Consider the following 17,062-nt stretch of genomic DNA (forward strand, 5'->3'; position numbering starts at 1 on the left):
TGCCACCTACGCCGGTTTGTCCACGACACTTTCTAGACCTGTTAGTTCAAAATGAGGGAGGGAAAAATTTATTTGAGTCTCTGTGCTGCTAATTGGTCAATTCATATCTTTCTGATCTCTGTGAAGGATGACATTTAAGTACTGGATTTAAATGATGTATCTTTGGAGCTCTGAATCAGTGCATACAATGTGCAGTGTCTCAAAAGTGAACTTTTGCCCGCTTTTCAATCATCGCAAATATATTTTGTCATTTGTCGTTTCCATCCTCTTTGAAGAAACACAACTCTGATAACGCAACTTTTCTGCATCCAACAAACATTCTGATGGGATTGGCCAACCGATAATGAAGAGTGAGTGAGATGGATGAGTAACAGAATACTGTCCTGCGTGTTGTCCATGTTGGGAGGGTTGGGTTTTTGGTGATTAGCCCGGGAGCTGATCCCTTGGGAGCAGATGGCGAATTGTGGCTTACCCCGACTCCTGGAGTCTGAGGAGATAGTTTGCATTGAGTAGCACAGCACTCATGTCTTGGAAGACTGTAACGATTTCATGAGAAAGGTGAGGGACGTTTTATGTTGTGTGTGTGTTCTCGAGCCAGGCCATGATTTCTTTCATTTTTTTTTAATGTTTCCATAAATGTGCATTTCAGTGTATATAGCCGGGCATGCTCTCTTGTTGACATCATGCTCCTCCTGCAAGACTTGCGGTTTGCAGTCATCGTGCTCCTGCTCCGTGTCAACTGTCTGCACGGCTCCAATCTGTTTTCCGCATCCTCCTATGAGTTCACCGCCTACAGGATGCAGCAATACAACCTGTCAAAACAGAATCGTGGTAAGCTGAGGGTGTCGCACCACGATTTCCTGTATTGCGATGCATTCAACGGAGACGGTATAGAAAACGGATGGATGTACGATATTGTCGTGATCATTTTGCCGGATGTTTAGGTTGCCGAGGCGCCATCGTGGTGGCAGAGGCCCGTGCTGCCGATGAGCCAGTGCTGACCCGCCGCTGTGTCGTCATGAGGGTGGCGGACTTCACCACCAAAACATACGCTGAGGCTCGGAGACAAAACGCTGCCGCCGTTCTGATTCTGCTGCCCCAAAATATGACAAGTATTTTTCCTGAAGAAATTCAGGTAACAGTGATTTACTATAATTGAGGATAATTGACTTTTGGGTGCTGTAAAATTCCTGGGAACAATTTAAGATGGATTGAAACACGTACAGGTGAACTGAATTTGAAGTGGACACCCTTGGAAATTAATAAAACAAATTTCCATTCAGCTCATTGCTAGACAACAGCAAATTGTGCAAACGGTACTGCACTTATACATACACACAAATCTAGAAAATCTAGAAAATTCAACTCGGCTGTAATTTCCCCGAAAAGCTCGAGAACGTCATTTGCTCTCCTGCTACATTTACAATTTGTTCAGGAATTATTTTGTGTCTTCCAGTCCTTCATGATGAGCGAGAGTCAAGCCTTGATGACGGAGACTCTCATGCCGGTTTACGTGGCCCCTGAGGATCAACAGCTGCTCCACATGTATGAGGAGGTGAAGAAGGCAGCATCTGCGCGGACGTCATCGATATTCATTCGAGGTGACGGACAAAGCATAACATACTGACAAGATACTCATCTCCCGTGACATGACCTTTATGTTTGAAATCCGGGACAGTCTTTCGAAGTATGGTCACAGCAACAGCCTTTCAGATCTTGGTGACCAACAATTCCCCAATCAAGGCCATAACAGACACGACGCTCGTTACACTGGAAGTAAGTGTAGCTTTTTTTTAAACATTTTTTTTCCTGTGTTGGAATACATATAAAACTGGGCTTGTGTTTTTGAGGGGGTGCTTCTTGGAGCTGGTGAGGACATACCCACCATTGTGATCACTGCCCACTATGATTCATATGGACTGGCACCAGTGAGTTAACTACAGTAAACATATACATGTTGACAAAATCAAGCAATGTGACTGAGCACAATGAATGGCAGCGGTATCTGTGGCCACATACGTTTCATCAGACTTATGATACAAGCAGATGTGATTGGAAAACAAATTATTTTTAGGGGTTTGGGGTTCTCCGGGTACTCCGGTTTCCTCCCACGTTCCAAAATACATGCATGGCAGGCTGATTAAACACTCCAAATTCTCCCTTGGTGTGAGCGCGGATAGTTGTTCGTCTCTATGTGCCCTGCAATTGGCTGGCAACGGGTTCAGGGTGTCCCCCGCCTACTGCTTGAGGAGAGTTGGGATGGGCTCCAGCATGGCCTGCAACCCTTGTGAGGATAAAGCTGTTCAGAAAATGGATGGATGAACAAAACACCGCAAAAACAGGCGTTGACATTGCGCAATGTGTGATGACTACACATGATGGATTAACAATAGTATGCAATGCCACGGCGTCCATCCAAACTGTGTGTGTGTGTGATGAACTAAAACGTGGTCCACAGAAAACATATAAACCAGTATAGGTGTGTGTGTGTGTATTACGCAGTGGTTGTCCTATGGGGCTGACTCTAATGGAAGTGGTGTCATCATCTTGCTCGAGTTAGCACGCCTCTTCCAGATGCTTTATAGTAGCCCAAGCACCAGACCACGGTAAGTTACAGTTCATTCGCAAGGTTCAATTCAATATTTAATGCTGCCCCCTTTTTTGATGTTCGTCAATTAGATACCATTTAATGTTCTCCCTGACGGGAGGAGGAAAACAAAATTTCTTCGGCACCAAGAAGTGGATTGAAGAGAACCTGGATCACGCTGGTGAGTTCCGGTTGAACTTTGAACCCTCCGCTGTGACCCCCTCGGACTGCTGTCTCGATGTAAGAACACGGCCTCACATTGCGTTTTATTTAGAATCTGTGTTTCTTGCCAGAATCAAGCCTCCTACATGACAACGTGGCATTTGTGCTGTGTTTGGACACACTGGCCAATGGTGATGAGCTGTACACGCACGTGTCCCGTCCACCGAAATCGGACACTCCCATGTATGCATTCATTCAACATTTGGATGAGGTAAATACAGTCACAAGGTCATTCCAATTTTAAAACAAAAGCAAGTTAACTATATATTGTATCGCCCTTTTAAAATTTATCTTAGGATAGAGGATGTAGAATGGAAATAGTTCTTTTTTTTTTTATTTCCCCTTTCCAAAATCGCAACACGACCCTGATCTTCAGCTTAAACAGTAGTTTGGATTTGCCATGTATTTCTCCAGTGAGTGTAGACAGTAAAAGGACCAAGTTGAAATCATGTTGGACAAGCTGGTCCACGGTGGAATTTGAAGGCTGCCAGATATGATTTTTTTAATTTCATAAATAATTTCATAATTTGAAAAAAAAGGCATTTAAAGAAGCATGTAGGAGAGCATACTTTAATTTTCTGGGTATAGCCTACCTAAGTGGTTGGTGCTTAAGAATTATTATTTTTTTTTTTAAATAACAATACCCCGCAGTGATCCAGTGGTTAGCGCATCGACCTCACAGTGCAGAGGTATCGGGTTCAATTCCAGCTCCGGCCTCTCTGTGTGGAGTTTGCATGTTCTCCCCGGGCCTGCGTGGGTTTTCTCCGGGTGCTCCGGTTTCCTCCCACGTTCCAAAAACATGCGTGGCAGGCTGATTGAACACTCTAAATTGTCCCTAGGGGCGAGTGTGAGTGCGAATGGTTGTACGTCTCTGTGTGCCCTGCGATTGGCTGGCAACCGATTCAGGGTGTCCCCCGCCTACTGCCCGGAGACAGCTGGGATGGGCTCCAGCACCCCCTGCGACCCTAGTGAGGATCAAGCGGTTAGGAAGATGAATGAATGAATGAATATATTGCTGATGATTATATGGACAAAAGTATTCACACACATGACATCGACTACAGGAAGTGAAAATGGAATGAAAACTTAGTCCTGCCCGTCATTCCACGTTCCACTTGTTTGTGAAGACATAATGCAATACTACAAATTTGTGTCCATGACTGTGCAAGGTTAGAGATGACTTAAAGTTCGAGGACCTGGCTCACAATCATTCCAAACGTACTTGACGAGAGACTAGTTGAGCTGCCTACTTTTGTTTGATGTTCTGCAGCACAGTTATTGGAAGTAAACAGTAGAACACAACCACAAATGACACTCGCGTTATCACAGCATAAAAATAGGTGAAGTCGAAAATGCTAACAACCTAGCCAAATGACTTGGGCTATTTCCACTCAACTATTTCCACTAAACAAGTATTGTACACGGTCAATGTTGTACGTGTATCAAGATACAGTATCACTGTTTCAGTTCTCAGCATGTTCTTATAATTTCTTAAGAACGACCAAGCTGCCGAATTGTAAACACTGTTTGTTGTCACAATGTCAATGGTTCAAAAACAGACCCTTTGCTCATTACTTATTCTTACTGTATAATGGGGCAAATCATCAGCGCGGTTAATGTGGCGTATTTAACGGCCTATTGGACGAGTGAAGCTCGAGTGAACAAATATTTAACATGTTTTCCCCGAGCCTGCATGGGTTTTCTCCGGGTGCTTCGGTTTCCTCCCACATTCCAAAAACATGCATGGAAAGCTGATTGAACACTCGAAATTGTCCCTCGGTGTGAGTGTGAACGCAGATGGTTGTTGTCTTTGTGTGCCCCGCGATTGGCCGGCAACCGGTTCAGGGTGTCCCTCGACCACTGCCCGAAATTGGCTGGGATAGGCTCCAGCCTAACTTGTGAGGATAGGCGGATTGGACCATTGATGGATGGACGGATAATATTACCCAAGCTGATAAATAATCATACCTTCCTTTTAACCAGGTGGTTTCCTCCATATTCCCTTGGATGAAGACACAAATGGTCCATAAGAAGATCAACCTTATGGACTCAACGGTCGCCTGGGAGCACGAGCGCTTCAGCCTGCGCAGGATACCAGCGTTCACTCTGTCTCACCTGGATGACCCCAAATCCGAGCTACGGGGCTCCATGCTTGACACTGCGTAGGTTCTCGCTTCTGTTTATGTTCATTTTGAGCGGCTACGCGTGTGTTATTTTCAGTGGACAGCAAGTGGCAATTGGGTGGCGACCAGTTCAGGTTGTACTCTACCTCCTGCCCAAAATCAGCTGGGTTATGCTCCAGCTCACCTATGAGATGTTATTGTAAAACACCCATAGAGCGTGTTACATTTTCGAGTTTTGAATTGTGTCCGAACAGTTCTCGGGTGGACTTCCAGAAAATTAAGAGGAATGGTATCATCGTAGCAGAAGCCCTGGCTCGGTACATGTACCATTTATCAGACAAGGTGAGGAAAATTATGTTAGCCAAAATTGTGAATAGCTGTTTGAGCATTATTTCAATAACCTTAAGCTTCATGTAGAAACAAGTACTAGTTTTTTCACACGAGGTTGGGACAGCTGGCATACAAGTAGCATTAATTGATCAAAATTACCAGTGGGCATTTTGGTGCTACTTGTGTGTGACACATGTAGGGGTTACGTTTCACCCATCGTCCATCGGTGATAGAATAGGCATGAAAATAAATAAATATCTAAATCAGATCATCCAATATAGACAATAACATATACACTGTTAATGTATTTTTCTTCTTTTATTTTAAGAGCTCGCTGCGAGATGTTCGGCTCTTCAAAGGCCGCTTGGTAAGCGTCTCATTAAAATATGAACGAATTGCTGCCATCTAGTGTTCAGATACCGACATTACATACAGTCTATTTATTTATGTTTATTTATTTCTTCATGTTTAACTGGGACAACGTTTTAGTGCCTAACCGTTCTACAGTCTTTATTCCATTTTAATTTTGTGACTGCAGGACTTCCATGACAGTCGAATATTCAGTCTCATGTCCTTCCTGACTTCAGTCCCTCGTGCCACGCAGCTGATGGATAAAGAGCCCGCTCACATCCTGCTCATCAACTCGCTGGAGCATGAATTCAAACAATACTTGCAGCAAGTCCACAGGCACACTTTTAGACAGGACAAAAGGTAACCTGAGTGGAAAAAAATAAGCTCCACTGTGCTGAGCTGCACTGATGCTTGCATTTTGATTCAGTGTCACCTTTTCCACACAGGGATCCTGATATTACCTTTTTTGATCAAATGAGCCAGCCGGTAGTGATGTACAGGTACACATGTCTTTCTCAAAAAACAAAAAATATATATTAGCTAAAAAACTGTTACTTGTTTCTTCCAGGGTGAAACCTGCTGCTTTTGATCTGTTCCTGGGTGGATGCATCACGGCATATTTGGGCATTGTTTACTATGCAATACAGGTATGCTCACATTTGTTTTTACATAGTCTAAATCTAAATCTAATCTAAAATCTAAATCTAATAAGTTTCAATACAAGAACTGTACTCTGGGTTCTGTCTTTTCAAGTATCTACAGTTCTTATTTTAATTGCTTGATACTTGGAAGTAGACAATTCTAATAAAATCGTGACCCCTAATATCTTCATAGAGGTTGACATTTTGATACAGCTCAACAGGAGCTCATTGCGTGTGCAGGTGTCCCCTCATGATATGACTATTGAACATGTCCATGAAGCCTTGTATTTTCTTTCTCTTTTTCTCTTGCAGAACTTTGACCACGTCTACACAAAACTAAAGGCAGCAGTAAAACCCAAGCGCCACTAAAACGACAGAATACGGACGATTTTAGCGGAGGAAATGTTTCCATTGTCATTTATAGAAAGACACGTTTTGTTTATCGTTTCAAATGCCAGACACTCTGCTGTACCAAGGCAATGGTGATGTGGGTTTGACAAAGACGATGATGTCTGTCAAACAACACTTGGACAATTGTTGAATTGATGGAATGGAATAGGCTCCTTGGTGATTGATTATTGATGTAACTTTGAAACGTACTTTGAAAGCAACTCTCTGAAGGCAAAGAAGACACTCTCCAGCAAAACGGTTCAGTTAGCACGTTAGGTTGTAATGCTTTGCATTCATAAAACCAAAATGTCTCAGTAAGAGGTTATTCCACTCAATGGACATGCTAGGCACTCAAGGATAATCCATCGATATCCATCACAAGGGCTTCAAAATTCTTCTTTTCACCAAATTACCATGCCTTTTGACTCATTTTATTGTGCCGGATGTTTTGAATTCAACGTGACTATTTTATTTAAAAAAAACACGCAAATTCAGCTTCACGATGGAGTCTTAGTTTGACTAAAATGAATGCCACAATATTAGAAACCACACAATTATTAATAAGTACTTCAGGAATAATCAACAAAGCAATTCTATTTCAATAAATTCGTATTACGTTTACACTACATCTCCCATGATTCATTGCGCGGGGACAAGGCGGATTCGCAGCATGTCTTGAAACTTTTTAGTTTTTTTCTCTCTCTCACTCTCTGGACTCAGCTTGGAGTTGTGTGGAGCAAAAACTCGATCCCGGTTCGTTTCTGCATGGTTCGGTAGGGAAAAAAAGTTTTGATGATGACTATTTTGAGCATGTGAATACGCAGGAATTGTCGCTGGCTACTTGCACGAGTTTTAGTGCTTGTTTGCCTCGGTAATGTTTGGCACCTTGCCCTCAATTTACGCACACTCAAATAACGTTCGCCGTGACTAACTAGTGTGACGTTGTAAATGTGCACTGTAGAATATATTGCATTTTTTTCAAAATCTGTCCTGTTTTAATAATCTATTTTTAAAAACCATTAGAGGCGATGACGTAAACCTTTTTGTGCACGTCCAGTTATTTCTCACGAGTTTGCGTTGTGACTCCATCAGCAAGTTTCGTACAGAAGAGGACGAATCACTGTCAACGAAGTAACCAGAACGAATGATTTTGACGCAAGGCTTTAGCAATAACACTCAGAAGCAAAATGAAAAATTGGTGTTTTAACATAAAAGCAGTTTATGCAAAGACATGGTTATGCACGTTCATTTCCAGAACCTCATAAACCAATGTTAAATTAGAAATACTTGTGAGTGATTTAATCATAGATTCACCAAACGTTTTTCTTTGCTGGGTGAGCCATTATTTTGAGAGTGTGGAGAAAATCGTATTATAATGAAAAATGACAAATGAAACCCCAAAATAGAAACTCGGCCTGCAGTTATGCAGAATGCTTTCAAAACAGTCCAACAAGCCGCAAAATAGCACATTTCAAATATCCTTTGTCATGTGTCTCAGTGACCAAATGACATTTTCACATGGACACAATTGTTCGTATGCTTTGTTACAGAAAGAAGCATCAAAGGTCATTGAATTAAATTGAAACTGACAAAAGGACGAATAAATTAAAAATCAGTGAAATGTACAGTAATTAAAATTTTTTCCAGTTTTTTTTCTCGATCCAAGCTGTTCTTTTGAAAAATAAGACGGCCTGAATTACTTCATATTTTTGCACGTATTGTTGCACAACCTTCCGAAAAAATGACAGCAATCAAACAACTTTTGTAACTGCCATCAAGCTCGGTACATGGTTTTGCCAGTCTTTTGGCCGACTCATCGAGTAAAACCGTCTGCCTATCTTAGGTTTGAAGCTCCCTCCTCTAGACTTCATATATCAGCTACGAACACATTCATGACCATTTTATAAGATTTGCGTCAGGGTACTTCAAAATAGATCATGTTTGGTTGTTAGCCGTTCTCAGGGGTTAATAACTTGTTGTACTGTTGACCTGCAACTGTTTTCGGATACTAGGCAGCATATCTCTCTCTGGAATGCCTTGAAAATTTCGAGATTTCATTATACTTTGCACATATTGAAGACACCGTGGGGCAAAGCAGGTCCAGGAAATAACCAAGCCTACTCCGTGTTTCACAGAAAAAAAAATCCAATTTTTTTTGTTTTTGTATGCTTCATTTTTGCAACGGTAAGCATAGCGCAAATGTAACTCACTCCAGTTTTGTCTCATCATTGTGTAGTTGCTGACCTGCATTTTGTGCATGTTCACATGCGGGTGTGTGCAGGTGTCCAGTACATCTAAGCATTTGAATTGGATGTGGGTTGGAAATCTGATGCAAGCACTAATCGTAATTGCTGAGACCTACAAAAACAAACAAAAAAATCGCCAAAGCCACACAGTTAGTGCCATACACCTTTACCTTTTTTGGGGGGTTTATCTTGCTTTCTGCTTTGGTACGGCACCTGGAGAGGAACAAGCTCGAAGCGCAAAGGTTAATTAGTGATGGCTTTATCTTATCACTCATGTTGCTTTGGGGAAAATCCATACGGAGTGTGGTTGAACACAGAATCAGTCATTTCGATTGGTAATCACTAGTAAGGGGAATTAGAGAGCACGAGCTCACCTTTTATCTGATGCGCATTTGAATCCACATTTAATACCTTCCGTATCAGTGTTACAAAATACACATGCAAAATGCAGATGAGTTTCTGTGTGTCTTTTCTTCTGTCGATTTACTTCCAGCTTTGCTTTGTTTTGCTTGATGAAGCAGAAGGTTCAGTATGCTTTCCCCTGCCTCCTTTGACTGAAAAGCCAACCCCCCCTCCTCTCCTTTCCGCTTCTACTTCCTCACATACAAATGACTTAAGTTGAACTTGTATGTTTAAAATTCAGCAGGGAAAGTCTATCCCTCATCCTCTGGTGGGTAATTGGGAGTAGATTTGTTTTTTTGGATGGCAAAACATTCCTTTTAAGTTTAAATCCTCCTTTGTGCTGTGAAATCACTTGATGTATAAATAAAGATAATGCGAGATGGTGTTGGGAATGCAGTAGAGGCTTTCTGCTGACAAATGTAGTACCTGCATTACATGGAGAAACAGGTTGCGAAAATGAATGTACTGTATTTAATAACTGGACATTTGTAATTTCTGGAGAAACTGCATTTGAATGCTGAGTGAAAAAATATGGATGCGCATGGATTTATGTAGAACGATATGGAATCATGTGGAATGATATGAAATGACTAGCTGGTTTGCCGCCCTCCGGGCGGCTCATCAGCTAGTTCCTGCGGAAGGCTGGTAAGATGGGCCTTCAGCCCACAAAAGTGTTGTTGCTTGGTTCAACTTTTTGTTCATCTTCATTGCTTATCGCGAAAATAAAGAGATGTTTAGCTCTACTAAATAACTAACAATTTCATTGCAATGCTTGTGGGTAGACAACATTTTTTCGCTAAGATGCCCGCGCGATCGTAGTGAGCCACTGCCTGAGCGGCGCAGTGGCGGCGCGCAGTGGCGGCGCGCAGCGGCGCGGTGAAGTAGGTACGTTTTGAAAAGGGACAGACGGAAGGACAGACCGCGTGCGGGACGACGCGCAATATATATATAGATATGAAATGCTATTCAATGATGCGGACTGTGAATAAATGTGGAATTTTTTTGTGGGACAGGTGGGACATGGATATTTTTGGCATGATGAAAATTGTTAATTAAATGTGCTGAAAGTTTTGAAATTCAAATGAGAACACTGATGTGAATCTTTTTTTTTAATGAGTCATTGGGAATACATTGGTTTTTTTTGTGGGAGTTTTAGTGGTAAAATTGTTGAATTTTTGATGAGTTTTTTTTTTTTAAGTTTAAAATTCTTCCAAAGGAGAGTTGGATGTTTCGACTTCCTAATGGTAGCAATGTGAATGTTATGTTGACTGTCCCATCAGGAATGAATGTGAAATTTTTGGTTAAAAAAATGTTGCATTTTTTTTGAATGAGAAAAGGAATACTCTGAAAAGTGTGAATTTTTGAAATATGTTGAAATTGGATTTAAGTAAATCAGGTTAATTATCTGGCAGATGCATGTCAAATCACTGTCCAAATAATATCGAACCTCTCTCTGATCACAGACAGACAACTGGACCGCAGCGAAACAAAGAGGTCTCCCTCGAGCGCAATTCCATGATCCATTGAGGGTGAAGCCCAAAAATTTGTCCAGTGACCAGCACAAGTCATGTACCAGGTTGTTCCCGGAGGAGCTGGTGGCACAATAACGGATGTTATCCCCAAGCTGAAACACAGCAGGGATACCAGACCCTTAGTCGGAGCCGGCGTTCTCGGCCTGGTCCTCGTGATTGCGGCAGTGTCCGCGTGGTCTTACTACATCGCTTCACTCCGAAAAGCCGAGCTGCTTAAGACTCAGCTCCTGGATCTAAATAAAGATGGTTACATTATCCGCAACCAGGGAGGAGCTATTGTTTTCCGAATGGATTTTAGGTGAGTGGCCTCTGATTGACTTTGGATCCCACGTTTCGAAAACGTGGGCACTCCACTCCACATTGTCCCTAGCTGTGATTGTGATCGTGAATGTTTGCCATCTCCGGAAAACGAAAATCTTTTATAAACCACAAACGTGTTGATCTATTGGCAGGTCGGGGACGTTGGATTTGGACTCGTGCACTAAAGAAGGCGAGCTTCTTAGCTGCGGACGCACCACCGATAGACGCCTCAACTTTTTCATTGAGACGGTGCGGCCCAAAGACACGGTGCAGTGCTACCGCGTGCGTTGGGAGGAGCTGGTTCCCGACATTTCTGTCGCACACGCAATGACATACAAGTTCGCCCACTGGTATGGCGGTGCGGTGTCCGCTATTCAGCACTGGCCAATTTCCATCTCCGGACAGCAGTCGCCCAAACCCTTCGTGACGAGTGACATCTACGCCAATCGCAACGAGTTCGGAGGAATCTTGGAGAGCTATTGGCTTTCATCCAACGCGACGGCCATTAAAATTAATAATTCTGTCCCGTTCCACTTGGGCTGGAACGACACGGAGCAGACCATGTATTTCCAAGCGCGGTACGACGACAGCCCCTTCAAGCCAAACCCGGGCGAGGCGCCGTGCGCCGAACTCAGCTACAGAGTATGCGTCGGCTCGGACGTGACGTCCATCCACAAGTACATGGTTCGTCGCTACTTCAACAAACCCAACAAAGTTCCCGCCCAAGCCATGTTCCAGCACCCCGTCTGGTCCACGTGGGCGCTTCACAAGACGGATATTAATCAAGAGAAACTTCTGACGTATGCCGCCAACATCCGCAAGTACAACTTCAACTGCAGCCACCTGGAACTGGACGACCGCTACACACCCCGCTACGGAGAATTTGAGTTTGACCCGGTGAAGTTCCCCAACGCTTCGACCATGTTCCAGAAGCTCAAATCGGACGGGTTCCTCGTGTCCCTCTGGATTCACCCTTTCGTCAACTACAACTCGGAGAACTTCCACACTTGCGTGGAGAGGGCCCTGTTTGTGCGGGAGCCTACGGGCCGGCTGCCGGCGTTGGTCCGCTGGTGGAACGGCATCGGCGGAATTGTGGACTTCACGAACCCAGAAGCTCGCGAGTGGTTCGCCTCCCAGCTCCGTTCCCTGCGCTCCAGATACGGGGTGTCTTCGTTCAAATTCGACGCCGGCGAGACCAACTACTTGCCGTGGAAGTTCAGCACCAGGACTCCCATTCGGGATCCGAGTTTTTTCACCAGGCGCTACACCGAGATGGCCATTCCGTACAATGACCGAGCTGAGCTACGCAGTGGCTACCAATCTCAAAACATATCCTGCTTCTTCAGGCCTATCGATCGGGACTCTGTTTGGGGCTACGAGTTGGGGCTCAAATCGCTTATCCCCACCGTGCTCACCATCAGCATTCTGGGCTATCAGTTCATTCTACCGGACATGATCGGAGGGAACGCCTATCTCAACCGCACCGATGGAAATCGGGCTTTGCCCGACCGAGAACTCTACATCCGCTGGCTGGAGCTGTCGGCGTTCATGCCCACAATGCAGTTTTCCATCCCGCCTTGGGCGTACGACAACGAGGTTGTGGAAATCGCCCGCAAATACACCGCCCTCCATCAGAGTATCGTGGCGCCGCGGGTCTTGGAGCTGGCCGGCGAGGTGCTGGACACCGGCGACCCGATTATACGGCCCTTGTGGTGGATCGCCACGGGTGACGAGACCGCCTATAAAATCGACTCCCAGTTTCTGATCGGAGATGATCTCATGGTGGCGCCCGTATTAGAGCCCGGAAAGCAAGAGCGCGATATTTACCTTCCGGCCGGTCGCTGGAAAAGCTATAAAGGGGAGAGGTTTGATATCAAAGAGCCACTGCACCTCACGGATTATCCTGTAGACCTGGATGAAATTGCCTACTTTCTTTGGGTGTAGAAAGAGGGGGCGGCCAAAGTTGAAGCGCTTGCTTTGAAAATTCTGATATTCTTTGATCATCACGACTTAAAAGAGGTCCCAATTCAAGTGTAAATGGCCTCGCAAAGAGCCTCAAAATCTTATCGGAGAGCCTTAAATCTTTTCTTGGCCGACGATTCGATACGCAACAACGCTCGAAACGATTAGAACCACACTGCATGTTTTATTTATTTGTAGAGTCTATAAATGTGCAGTTGTTTGCAATGAAAGCAAAAAAAGAACAATATAAAAAAAACACGCCACTAATTATTTAATACGGATCCATTAAACATTCATACATTTAAAAAAAAATCGTCTAAAATCGCGGTTGAATAATTTTGACTACAAATGCAATTGTACATTTTGCAGAAAGTCTTTGCAGTGCATTGATCGTCATCATATTTTCAAATTAGGTACAGTCCCAGCACATACGGTAACTATGAAAGTCTCCAAGAACCTCATTTTTGGCTACTAAGCATTTTTACACGCTTTCTCAGGTAATTCCTCGCTCAGTTTGAAGTTTTCTTTTTCTTCTTATTTTTACTCAAAATCACGATGGCCTGATGAGGGATGGTTTGATTTCTCTGAGCGAATGTACATATGTACGCATGTCCTGTCGTTAAATATAGTTTCCGAGTGTTTAAAAAGCACGTTTTCCACCCGCCATGATCATGCTGAGTTTGTTGAAATAGGAACCCTTAGCTTTGTCAGCACGGGGGAATTCAGGTTATTTTATTGTTTTAATTCACGGGATTGCGGAGTTGAAACGGCGACATCATGAAACGAGCGGATTCTAATTTGTTACAGTTTGTTTTTTGCGGCTCGCATTGCCTGTCATCTTATTGCGTTGACTTATTGAGTTAATGAGTTAATGAGTTAATTGTTGAGTTAATGAGTCAACAACGCAGACACAGAACAGCCTTAAATGCCACAGAAACACTTCAGAGCTAATATTTTTTCGCAAAGCTGTCTAAAAATTCATCCCCTTCCAACTTTTATCTGATGACATAATTTATGAATATTTATGAATATGTGATGTACTGCATGCAGTGATGTTCAAGTTCAGTTGTGATGCGTTTTGCTTCCTACAAAGGACTTTTTTTTTCCCTCCCCTAAACTTTCAAAGTGAAGTTTTTACCAGGCTACCTCCACAAATGCGCATTGCATTGTTATTATTATTATTATTATTATTATTTACCCTGTCTGCTTTCTACTCATGTAAACTGTGGACTTCGACATATAGCTTACACATTAACCTCTGTGTGTACCTCTGACATAGTTTCATCCTCGCAGTGCTGCCTATCTATAGCAGTTCTCACTCAGTTGCTATTTCTGTCGCAGACACTCTTGCCTCATGACAAGAATTGTCTCAGGTCGAATGTCACTTTGCTTCTTGCTTTTCGAACGTGCCACACACTTATATGTGAGGGATTCGGCCGACTGATTGTTGAGTGGATCCAATTGCATGTTTTTAATTTTTGGTTGAATGCAATAAAACCTTTTTTAACTCTCGTCTGACCAACGTTTATTTTCATTCAAGGGAGTTTATTTTCACATGCAGTTACATGAAGGCGTTTACCTCCATGGTGAGCACTTTTTTTAAATAATACGTAACATGTTTCGGGCTTCCAGAAAAAAAAAGGTATGAGAACACAGAATTTCAGGTCAATTAAAAGGCCATGCAATAAAAGGACCAATATAAAAAAAAGGAACATTTAGAGGTGTGCAATGGACAAAGTATGAAAAATAGTGTGCCTTTGAATATAGTATTGAAAGATTTGTCCTTGAGGGACTCGTCATTGGGGTGATAATGGCGATATGATGAAACAATTATACAGGTTCTGTGGAAGGCGGTTCAGATCAATAAATCATCTGATGGTTCATTGTGTGGGGCCAGAGAGTAAAAGTGTACTAAGATTAAAAAGAAATTACACAAGTGGCTCTTTTGTTTTAACGCAAGGACACACGTTGTATTTCTTACTTCTACCGTCACTCGTACATTTGTTTTCAAAATGTATTCCATTTCGCAACGTGCTGATATGCTTCCCAACTATTTTACTTGAGTTGCTGGTACTTTGTCTTTCTTCAAATTGATCTCGTCACATAGCCCAGCGTGGGCAGGATATTCATCCATTGATTAGCTGTCCCTGTCTAGCAGCGATCAATAATATTTGTTTGCTTTCTGCAATCATATTGTTTGTATCTGAGGCTGCTGTAGAGATCATTAATGCAGGACTGGTTGGAGGAAAATTCAACATGGAACAAAAAAAAAAAGCAACAGTTTCGGAGTCTGTGAGTCTTCCCAACCATGTATTTGTGAGGAGATAACAAAACAAGTTGGAAGTTAGGTCTAAACTAAGGGTGCTCAATACGTCGACCGCGAGGGGTGCAAAAAAAAGGGGGGGGGGGGCGACCGAAAACGTCTGTGTGCGTGTTATTAATATGATATATTTTTGTGTTAGTGCACACCGCACCCCGAGCATCCTATCGGTCTCAATTTCACAAAGTATATTAAAAAAAAAAAGAAAAAAAACAGTTAACCTACGATGGCGCGTGACATCATCACCGGAAGTCGTTAGCGGCCAGCTGTCTGCGATCAGAGCTATTGCGCTTTATCTTTCATTGTTATTATTGTTGTCATTCAGTGTTAGTTTCGTGTACAATTCACCGAGGCAAAGAATTGAAATCTGGAATGCCTGGACAAGCATTTTAAAACGGTACACGTGAGATTCGATGATGAACACGCTGCAAAAGTGCCTCGCGTCAGGTCTCCATTAAGGTAGGCAGTTATTTTCTTTTCACAAACTTTTTCTGTTTCATTCATCTTCGTGGCTGTTATGGTGCGTTTGTAAGTGCTGCGTGCGTATGGTTGATTAAAAAGTAGATCATTGGTCCAAACTTTCTCAAATTTTGAAACCCAAAGTGGAAGTGTAGTTTTTTTTAACGGGCATGTAGTGCTGCAAACATCCAGCAGGGTGCAGTGTAGCTTCGTTAATGAGTTCTCTCCCTGACGCGTCTGTGGAGGAAAGGCCAGATGTTATGAGAACACACACACTCCACCACACAAGTAATGCATGAGCAAACAAAACTGGCAGGGCACTCCCCACCTCCTTCTTTCTCCACCTGTGTTTCCACCTGTGTGTCCATCTGCAAAAGAGTGCAGCACTTGAGCGGCTACCTCTGAAATACCTTCAAATAACTTCTTTTCTTTTACACATCCCTGAATGGCAATGAATTGGTGCTGACAAGAAAAGAGCAATTTGAAATCTCAGTTTTTTTTTCAATGGAAGTCAATTAAACTCACTGATTAGTGATCTGCTCGAAATTTCTGACAGTGTAAAGCCTAGAGTGAAAAAAAAATGGGCCAAGATGATTTCACCTGCTTTTGCGGGTGCAAGATGTTGACCAAAAAGTCAAAGCACACAGGAAATATTATACGGTGGCATTTTTGATCGATGCCGTTTTCGCTAACTCTCGTTCCTTCACGCTTGCCGGGGTTACCTGAGGAGAAACCAAGGGAGGGCTGGCTCATCTGGGTTTCGACAGAAAATTGGTGTCATCCATCATGGAAGAGAATCTAATGCGGGTCTGGTCAACAAAGGCTGAATAAAAAGGCATACGGCACAGGGCGAACATGCAGGCGCCGGTGAGGGTCAATCAATCAGCCGCTCGGCTCCTTTATTTAACAAGCGAGGACCACAAGACCCCCAAAGGCCACACTCCATATTCGGGCTGGTTGAGCTTGCTGTCTTTTCTTGTAGAAGTGAGGAAAAAGGAGGGAGTTGAGAGAGAGAGAGAGAGGGGGGGGCATTGTGAGAGAAGAGGATTGGGGTTGGTGATGGAAGTGCAGAAAGGTTTGGCCCCGTGTCCCCTGGCATGCAGGTGTGCTTCATCTTCCCAGTGCAAGGGCCTGGAACTGGTCCTTGATGGGATTTTCAGCCCCGTGGCCGACGCTGTTCCAGCATCCATCTGGAGG

At 43.3% G+C, this 17,062-nt stretch overlaps 2 protein-coding genes across 4 annotated transcripts; both read left to right on the plus strand.

Annotated features, from left to right (window-relative positions):
• The first annotated feature begins 40 nt into the window (after window positions 1–40).
• On the plus strand, window positions 41–7,265 carry zgc:109965 (Nicalin-1-like). Of its 3 annotated transcripts, none has more exons than XM_052077266.1 (16): window positions 41–558; window positions 650–831; window positions 945–1,135; window positions 1,457–1,601; window positions 1,679–1,776; window positions 1,851–1,928; window positions 2,503–2,606; window positions 2,680–2,768; window positions 2,881–3,020; window positions 4,793–4,971; window positions 5,187–5,274; window positions 5,591–5,629; window positions 5,801–5,973; window positions 6,060–6,113; window positions 6,182–6,260; window positions 6,567–7,265. In XM_052077266.1, exons 2-16 carry the CDS (start codon window positions 684–686, stop codon window positions 6,621–6,623), a joined length of 1,662 nt encoding a protein of 553 aa, XP_051933226.1. In that variant the 5' UTR covers window positions 41–558; window positions 650–683; the 3' UTR covers window positions 6,624–7,265. The 3 variants fall into 3 exon arrangements, with proteins under 3 accessions (XP_051933226.1, XP_051933227.1, XP_051933228.1); XM_052077267.1 differs by having other exon boundaries at window positions 659–831; XM_052077268.1 differs by lacking the exon at window positions 41–558 and having other exon boundaries at window positions 574–831.
• On the plus strand, window positions 6,650–14,598 carry myorg (myogenesis regulating glycosidase (putative)). Its single transcript, XM_052077264.1, has 3 exons — window positions 6,650–7,417; window positions 10,756–11,122; window positions 11,277–14,598. The coding sequence occupies exons 2-3, from the start codon at window positions 10,860–10,862 to the stop codon at window positions 13,066–13,068; spliced, it is 2,055 nt and encodes a 684-aa protein (XP_051933224.1). The 5' UTR covers window positions 6,650–7,417; window positions 10,756–10,859; the 3' UTR covers window positions 13,069–14,598.
• The last annotated feature ends 2,464 nt before the right edge of the window (window positions 14,599–17,062 follow it).

This window comes from Hippocampus zosterae, chromosome 9 (genome assembly GCF_025434085.1).
Source record: "Hippocampus zosterae strain Florida chromosome 9, ASM2543408v3, whole genome shotgun sequence".
Classification (NCBI taxonomy): Eukaryota; Metazoa; Chordata; class Actinopteri; order Syngnathiformes; family Syngnathidae; genus Hippocampus; species Hippocampus zosterae.